Consider the following 9783-nt stretch of genomic DNA (forward strand, 5'->3'; position numbering starts at 1 on the left):
AAACACAAACAAATACTAAAGATTGATATATAATATGTAGTAAACATATAGAAAATATTACATGCAAACATAAATTTCATACCATAGTAACCTTCCTCTACATACATAATTTGACCCAAGGTTAAATGATTTTAGAGATGAAATTGTAAACATAACATTTTAAGTTTCTCTATCGAAATATACATGTACAAAAATAGCGACTTTTAGATCTACTCTAATAATGGATCTCCAATGTCATTCCAAGACCATTGTATACTATTCTATACATTGGCAGGTATGGCTATTAGAAACACTGTTTAGGAAACAGTTGTGATTACAAAGGCAGTGTATCTTGGGGTCAATTTGACCCTGAAATTAACCTGAAATTTACCTGATATTCACCTGAAAATGAACGGAAAATAATATTTATTTACCTGAAGACATTATAACTGTGAAATGTAATTATTATTATAACATTGCGTAGTCTTCAGCTTTTCATTGAATGCATGATGCAATTGGCATAAAATGTGTATGTAAGCAATGTAGCCAAGTTAGAAAATAAGAAAGTAAAATAATAAAAACAAAAACAGGGATGTATTTCATTAATATGTTCCGTTTTGTTTACGTCCTAAACTTTTATTTATTTGTTGTCTTCTATTGTACACAGAAAATTTGTGATTCGCCAGTTCCGTATAGGTATTCGATAAAGGAAGATTGTTACTGTATCGGTTACTCGTGCCAGTGTTATGTTAATAGATATTAAATTTCTCGTGTGTTTTACTGTTAAGTTATCTCACCTACAAATCTTCCCTTGATAAGATCTCTACCAGCGAGGCTTGCAGCTGTCAATCTACACAGATACATTGTCACTATGCTGAGTATGTTAGTGTAAATTCCATTCAGTAGAAATCTGTAACATCGAAGGGAAAACCTTATCATGCACCAATATATACATTCGTATTCACCAACAACGAAATCCCCTTCTAAGTCTAAATCATAAACGATAGATCGTATAACGTTGATTGTGGTCTTTATGGTGTGTTGCACTCCGAGGCACACGGCTCTGAGTGTCATGTATTTAGGAACTAAATTCAACGGTTGTTGGTAAGTAGCCGGCTGTTTTCATACACGAAATGTTGTGCTTTGCTGTTAAGAGGTATCAAGTTTCGATAATGTGTTATGAGGTGGCGAGCTGGGATTTCGATAGTCTACTCCCATCAATATATATATACCTGTTGCAAATACGTATAGTATGGTTAGCTTAATGTAATTAACAACTTTTATTCATATCTGGTTTAAAACAAATATTGTCTGCAAAAAGCAAATATTGAAAATGTATATCGTATATGAGTATAAAATCGACCTTTGATAAAAATGATTTAAGATAGATAGAATATTGTCGACAAATATAGTACATGAGTATATGTTTGTTGCTATGATATTAAGACAACCGGACCTGAATTCACTGTACCATCGCGAACAACTACAGTATACGCTTGCAGAGCCAGCCTTCCGATATACAAGGCAGCAAATGATTAATGGCATTTAGCGACGGGCTACATATACCTAAGACCTGCCAATCACTCCCTACATCAGCGAAGAGTCGATGGTATTGGCTGAACGGCCAGTGGATCTGGATAACACACGCCCTCTCGCGAGGCGTCAAATCCGCCAGAGGGCGAAGTGATTACAAAAATAGTCTTACTGGAGTATTCATGGGGCATTTCGGTGTGTAGTGGTGTCAGTGTTGTAATAACTCGTGTTAGTTTGAAGTGCTGTGTTGTATGTAGCAAGTGACTGTGAATCCCGGTTTATACAGCTGGACACTTATTAACGAAAACACAAGACATACAAACTACAAAAAGTTAGCGAACACGCCTGATGGAGATAAACAGCAGATGAATTAGTTACAAAGTATACATGTTAAAACTCTTTGGTTCAAAACATTCGACGAAAGCCACGAATTGTGAAATAGCAGACGATACCTCTGACCGAGGATCCATGAAGTTCCGTTGGATATGGATGGGTGTGTATGTTAGAAATCTCATCACTGTGGTAATTTGAACTTTCACAACAACGAGGTGAGCTATATCATTCTTTATATCGTCAACAGTGTAACAAAACCTGATATCCAGGCCTCGCTGTTGTTACAGGACTATTAGGAGTATTCCGGCTTTCGGCTTCGTTCAAACTGCTCATTCAAGGGAGAAAAATACCTTTTATAAAACAGATTTATAAAACTGTTCAGGTGAAAAAGGACAAAAACCACTGGCATACCTGAAAGGGACAGCTGACTGTACACGTTATTCATTACGGTAACACTCAGCGAAAACGTTTTGTGACTTGAATGTTTTAAATATTTTCACAACAACTCGTTGGCTGTTTATGCAGATGTGTGGCTGTTGAATATGTCCTTGGAAAGTCCGACCCGTCCATAGAATGTTTATTCGTGCTTCCTGGGTCCTGTCACTTTGTTTCGTGCAATCTTGGCTATGTAGTATTGTCATGTCCGCCGAATACTGTGACGATGTACAAGACTGGTGTGCTAGGAGGATAGGCTGTGGCATGGCACTGCAACACTTCTTTGTAGGATGCAAAGAAAATCTATTTCATGAAACTGATGTCTGCACCACGTCATGTAAGAGGGCGCTTATATCTCTACTCTCATCGGAGGACGATGCCGGCTTAGATTTCATAAACTGCAACTGTAGTGGAGATCCCTATTGCCTGGAGAGGAAACAAGGGATAGAAGTATGCACAAATGATGTACTCAGCGCCATTCATAGTGTAAACGACGGGGATTCGGTGGTCAGTTGTACGCTGGCTAAATGGATTTGTGAGGCTGACAGTTCCTGTTTAACGGCGTTAGAATTTTACACAAATCACTGTGGTAAATTATTTATAGGGGATAGATGCACAGAACGGTGTAACAATAGTGTAACAATCTTATACCAACAGGCCAAGGCGCAAAAGTTACAAAACTGTGAATGCGACGGAAGTGAAGTGTATGATTGTAAGAGTATCCGTTACTATACAGATGTGCTATGTTTTAATAAAGTATATCAAGTGAAGAACATCAATGGAGGCGACAGATCCTCAGTTTCACAACTATGTGTTGGCTTGATGATAGCCTCCTGGTTGTGGTGGTGGAGACACGTGCTAGGAGGATCTCTTTCACGCCGGTGACACATTCACCTGGGACATTAACGAGCTCAGAGGCGAGGTATTATTAGCATTTAAAGTGCAATTAAGACTCAGTCGATCACAAATATTCCGTTTATTTCCTAAGAAGATATCAATCAACTTGTGAAGTTGCCGAAGGTCCCAGTCGTGGTAAATGTAACCTTCTTCCACTGGAGGTTAAATGTTGTTACTGATAACAGACGATAAGTTGTTGTAGATTGCTGTCACTGATAGTAAATCAGTGTCATTCGATAACTGGAATTCAATGAATCAACCTATTTAGGTACAATTATAGGATTCAGCTTATATGTCTCCATGACGCGATGATTTGATTTAATTGATACGGATATGCGTAGTAATCGATATTGACAGAGATATACATTTCGTGGTTAATATAGAAATGAATTGTAATGTTTTTCCTTGATAGATGTTGTACCGGTATTTGCGTACAAATTATATTTATCAATGCGAAAATTTAATTTGACATACATTTTCATTTTCCTACAGAATCTGAAATTGCTCAAATCGGTAATGAATCAACTCGGAAATATATGATATCATATTAGGGCACTGTAACAGTTAAACCCCATGGTCGAACCTTGATAGCCATTGTTTATCGTTGAAGCTTAACTTGTTTATAATGTTGTTGAATGGTGTCCAGTCTATTCTTGTAAGACGTTGTATTTGTTACTTCCCAATGATGGTTATTATTGTGAATTATAAATGGTTAATGATCTCTATTCAGGACCTCGCGCCATGTTAATATGTGTTATATTGCTGAATCACACATTTTGCTAAACACCCGTAATACTTCCTGTGATGAAGTTGGCCACATTTTTTGCTGTATACTCTGTAATCGTCTATATGGAGAAAATCTTGCTCACATACAAACAACATCATAGCCAATGCTTTCTTCCTTCTGTGCCAGCTGTGAAAAAAATCATAAGCGCGGGATCCCGACTTGAGGATCGCATACAGGGCACGGAGGCGGCCTTACTAGCTTCGATTGTAAGATATTCCTGTGATTTATGGATAGTGTCTCTATGAGTATAGATATATACCGCTGAAGCGAGGAATTTTCTTTCATATTCTTTCATGTGATGTCGGTAGCACTGTGTGTAAATACACATTTAACATGTCACAGTTTGAGTACATTGCTGAGACTGCCGAGGCTAAGACATAAAAATACGTAACGAAATGTAGTTTCTTTCATTTGAAATCTTTTAAAGCAATCTTTGCTTTTTATACAGCTGGACTCAGCATAATTTCGTTTTAGGGTAGTCATGTGATTTATAGCTTCATTTATAGTAATCACCTTGAACTTGCAAGACATTCATAGTGCTGTATATGTTGATGATGTTTCCGAAAAATCCATATATAAAATAATATACAAAGCCTAGGAGGAAAGTAATGTGCTATGATTATATTTTTCAAATGGTAGAGATATGTATTGCTACTATACAGGCAGTATTTATATATTTGTGAAATGATATCTATTTATTTCATTGTGTATGTATATGACAGTCACACGTGTACTCTGTCTATTGACACCTCCAAATGACAGTCTATAGGTTAACTGATTTATATAACTTATTCTAAAACATATTGCGTTAACCTCAAGTATTAGTTTGAAATCTGATTCTGGAATAGATTTCTTTTGCTAAATATTTATTGATTAGTTTTGGCAAAATCAAAATTCCAAACTCTGAATGCACAAGGAACTGTTTATTTTCACGCAGTTGCATGTTTCAAATATATCGCGAAAACCATAAGCAAATGAGCAAACGGCTGAATCTCAAATTGAAATATGAAAAACAGAAATCTAACTCTTGATACACATTCAAATTGTATGGTTTAGGCCTGGTCCTGAAATAATATCATGCAGTTGCGTTACGTAATAGACGTTATTGTATTATTGCTTTCTGTTTGTTACAAGAAGACAAACTTCGAATTCTCCTAAAAGTTTCTTGTAACCAACGATAAAACGTGGATCTCTAAAGTCGTGAATATATAGATGGAAATGATGATGGAATTGAGATAAATCTCATTTGTATTGTATTAATGTATTTATCACATGAAGATAGGCTAAGGAGTGGAATGTGATTGTCATGTATATACACAAATATATTTGTTCTTTTGTTGTTTGTTTGGTTTCATCGGATGCATTCCAACACTGACTTGTTTGAATATTGTAACAATATCAGACATTACATTCCAGATGTTTGTTGTTTGTTAAATATGAAACGCGGGGCGGTGAACAATGTTCACAGTGTGTGCCATAAACACATTTACAATGAGATCTGTAATAGGCTGGATTAGGCAAGTGTAGTCAGCATGGCACGGCAATAACAATTACAGGAAGAAGGTCACATATTCAATCAAAATTATCAAAGTTTTCTTCTTGTATATACATTTGTACTACTTTTCACATTTTCCATTTTAATTTCATTACAAAAATAACAGACCTTTGTTTCCTATATGCTTAAGTTGATTGCGATTGTTTGAATCTAGCCTAATACTATGGTATCCAACCCAAACTCAACATTACATTAGAACGTAAATCAAGCATCTAAATTGAAATTACTTATACGTGTTAAAATAATTCTTAACGTTCACTTGTATATCTGTTATTGTGATATACAAATACAAAGTTGTAGTACTGTATTTATCATGACAAAACTAATGTAGAGCTACTGATATTTGATGTATCAAGCTGACGGTACTTTGGATTTGATCACGGGTCGCCTTGCTGAGTACAGATTTCGGTACAACGCCATTCAATAGCATACCGCTAATTTCGGACTCGAACAAATATGAAGTGTCATGGCATTGTCTAGGAAGTGTCAGTTCATTGTCTGTACGAGAATAGTACCACAAATCACAAGATAATGCTACCATGGCGCGGTTAAAAACTTGTCAAAAAGTGCTGTCAGATATTTAAATGAAATACCATCTGACACCATTAAACAGGCTATATATAAAATTTAAATATAACGCTTTACATTGCAGTGTTACTACAGCTCGGTAGAAATATTAGATTTCAGCCTAGATCAGAATACTAGATAGAGACTTAATTTATGATATTATCATTTACATGTTAGCGACTCATCATTATATATACACATTTAGATTTAAATTGTATTTTTGTGATATGAATATGTCTCATATGTTATGCGTTCGCTGCAATAACAAATTCGGAAATGGCCAGGTAACATATCTATACGTGTTGCTGACTGCACTTCTGCTGGGGCGTAAATTATTCTTAAATATGCTTAGTTGGTATAGAGTCTGCATTCATGTAGAAACATTTAATCAATTTGGAATACTGAAATAATTAAAAGAAATGTTATACTTACAACATTACGTTATCGTGACACATTAAATTACCATTGGAATGTGAAGTATAGTTAGGTGTACATACGGTGTTCTGTAAACCAACTGTTGTCCGCGTTTTCCTGGTCTGTTAGAGTTAGTTTGTCCCCCCCTAAAATATCAGTCGTGTTTACCTGTATAGTTAGTTTAAAGTTGGTTTACAGTTGATTTATAGTTGTGTATAATTGGTTTATAATTGGTTTATAGTTGGTTTATAGTTGCCGAATAGTTAGTTTATAGTTGCTGTATAATTGGTTTATAGTTGGTGTATAGTTGGTGTATTGTTGGTTTATAGTTGCTTTATAGTTGGTGTATAGTTGGTGTATTGTTGTTTTATAGTTGCTTTATAGTTGGTTTAAGTTGGTTTATAGGTGTTTACAGTTGGTTTATATTTGATTTGTAGTTGGTTTATAGTTGGTTTATAGTTGCTATATAGTTGGTTTATAGTTGTTGTATAGTTAGTGTAAAGTTGGTTTATAATTGCTGTATAGTTGGTGTATAGCTGGTTAATAGTTGTATCGTTGGTTTATAGTGGGTTTGTAGTTGGTTTATAGTTGATGTATAGTTGGTTTAAAGCTGATGTATTGTTGACTTATAGTTGTTGTATAGTTGGTTTTTGGTTGGTTTATAGTTGGTTTATAGTTGGTGTGTAGTTAGTTTATAGTTGGTTTATAGTTAGTGTATAGTTTGTTAATAGATGGTTTATATTTGGTTTATAGTTGGTTTATAGTTGGTGTATTGTTGGTTTATGGTTGGTGTATAGTTGGTTTAAAGTTGGTTTATAGTTGTTGTATAGTTGGTTTATAGTTGGTTTATAGTTTGTGTATAGTTAGTGTATTGTTGGTTTATATTTTCTTTATAGTCGGTGTATAGTTTATTTCTAGTTAGTTTATAGTTGGTGTTTAGGTGGTTTAAGTTGGTTTATAGTTGGTTTACAGTTGGTTTATATTTGATTTATAGTTGGTTTATAGTTACTGTATAGTTGGTTTATAGTTGTTGTAAGTGTATAATTAGTTTATAATTGCTGTATATTTGGTGTATAGTTGGTTTATAATTGGTGTATAGTTGGTTAATAATTGATTTATAATCGGTTTATAGTTGATTTATTTCCTAAAACATTTCGGTATGTTGTCACTCATTACTCTGGAAATACATTTTTTGTTCCTTTCTAAATTATTCAATAAATCACTAATCATTTACATATTTCGTCCTTGCGTAGGAGGGCTCTCATTCTGCACCCGTCATTACATTGATCGTTTCCCTCTCTCGTACATTTTTACACGCGTTTCCTCTGTCCACTATTTGATTTATATAATTATCACACTGAAATCAGTTCAGAATGATCGATATAGAATTCATATTTACTTGAAGAATATATTTGAAAATAACAATATTTAACGTGATAAGTACTGTCGGTGAACTTTCGGATATTTACTATTAACAATGATAGCGATGTTTATTCTCATATAATTCCAAATTAGGTAGCATAATATCATGTTTCTGATGCTGATCATATACATCAAAGGATAAAACGTTTTAAAAGCAGAAAAAGGATAGACAAAAACTGTTCTACTGTTGTAGATTATCTTCATGATCTAAGTTGTGAATACTTGTAATCAAACATTGTTAACACAGGGTCCATCTGTATATATAAAATGTCACTTAAGATTACATAGTCTTAAATTGATAAAGAAGTACGGATCAAACTATATGTAATCCATAAAAAATGACGTGTAACTTGGCAACGAGAAGTGTAGCAAACTAATTAATAGAACACATAGAAAAATAATATCGATAAATTGTTACAAAGCAATGATTTAAAATACACTCAAATGTCATTTTTCTTACTAAAATATCGGTGTTGAGATAAGATCGCAAATCTTGGACTGGCCTTAATATCAAGAAAATGTGTAATGATCTGCAATGGTGTCAAAGACCAAAATACTGATTTATTTTGTCATAGTAACTTATAAAAACTCATTGAGTGCATTACATCAATGTTTTATCATAATACACTGGAAGAGTTTGTAATCACCAATACACAGACGACAAAACAGTTTGACGTAAGAGGGAAATGTGATGAAATGAGACAATGATGAATTAAATGATTGTGAAATGAAGTGATGATCATAATGAAATTGTGAACGGAAGGTGATGTGAGCTAATGATTACAGGAAATGGTGATGGGATAAGATCAGATGATAGTGGGACAAGCAAAATTTAAGTCGGCAATGGCATGAAGCGATGAGGAAATGAGGAAATAAGGAGACGAAATAATAATGGGAAAAAAACGTTAGTAACGCGAAGTGTTTAAGTTAAATGAATACAGTATAACAATATGAATAACTAGTTCATACTTATTATTTAATTATCAACAGTAATCTGCAGTATCAGCAATCAATTTCATTTATGTTTTATCGGAATTACACAGAGAAATATAACAGATACAAGTGATACGTTGTTATGTTTTAGGCTATAGAATATAACGTAATTGTGGAGGTATGAAGGGAATATGAGAGCACTCAACATGCGTATTTCTTTGCCAATGCTAGATCAATAACAATTTGCAGGCTTCGTTTCGCACTAAAATCATGTCCGTATTTTCGTACTTTCATATCTTGCCAATATATCATACGAAAGCGAACTGTAGCATTTACGTAATTAGAATCTGAATTATTTTAATGTTAGCGCACTTTGCCTGATGCTGCTCAATTAATCGTCTTACAGATAAAATCGATTGCATCTAGTAATTCCAATTTTAGATTGAAGGATTCAATCATCATAATGGTCATGTTATATACGAGTCTATTTGCAGGGCACTTAAAAACATTTTACAGGATTAAATTGAATTGCTGCAATCGAAAAAGATATCCCACCGTATTAATGGTTTTCAGAGCATCACGATCTAAATTTGTTCAAGAACGCCAACTATTAGGCTGTCTGACACATCAGAAATTTGAACTTCTTGTATAAATCTACAGAAAATATAAAGATTTAAAATATAGTGTGCTGTGTAACCCAAAACAGTGTTGATGTTCACTTAAACAAATAAACAACTTTCTCCCAGGGACCTATTGTAACATTACAAGAAAATGTAAAGTTCGTCATTTTCCGTAAATCTTTCTTATAGATAAGCATGACTGTTACAAAATTTAGTTTCTGACAATGTTTCATTGAAAGAGAATACATAATGCTTTGTTTAATGTCTTGTTACCATGGCAGCCACATATTCAAGTGTTCTATGACGTC

General features: G+C 34.1%; 1 protein-coding gene across 1 annotated transcript; it reads left to right on the top strand.

Moving 5' to 3' along the window:
- Window positions 1-1653: 1653 nt before the first annotated feature.
- On the top strand, window positions 1654-5374 carry LOC138333012 (growth arrest-specific protein 1-like). Its single transcript, XM_069281108.1, has one exon. The coding sequence runs from the start codon at window positions 2419-2421 to the stop codon at window positions 3163-3165; it is 747 nt and encodes a 248-aa protein (XP_069137209.1). The 5' UTR covers window positions 1654-2418; the 3' UTR covers window positions 3166-5374.
- The last annotated feature ends 4409 nt before the right edge of the window (window positions 5375-9783 follow it).

This window comes from Argopecten irradians, chromosome 10 (assembly GCF_041381155.1).
Source record: "Argopecten irradians isolate NY chromosome 10, Ai_NY, whole genome shotgun sequence".
Classification (NCBI taxonomy): domain Eukaryota; kingdom Metazoa; phylum Mollusca; class Bivalvia; order Pectinida; family Pectinidae; genus Argopecten; species Argopecten irradians.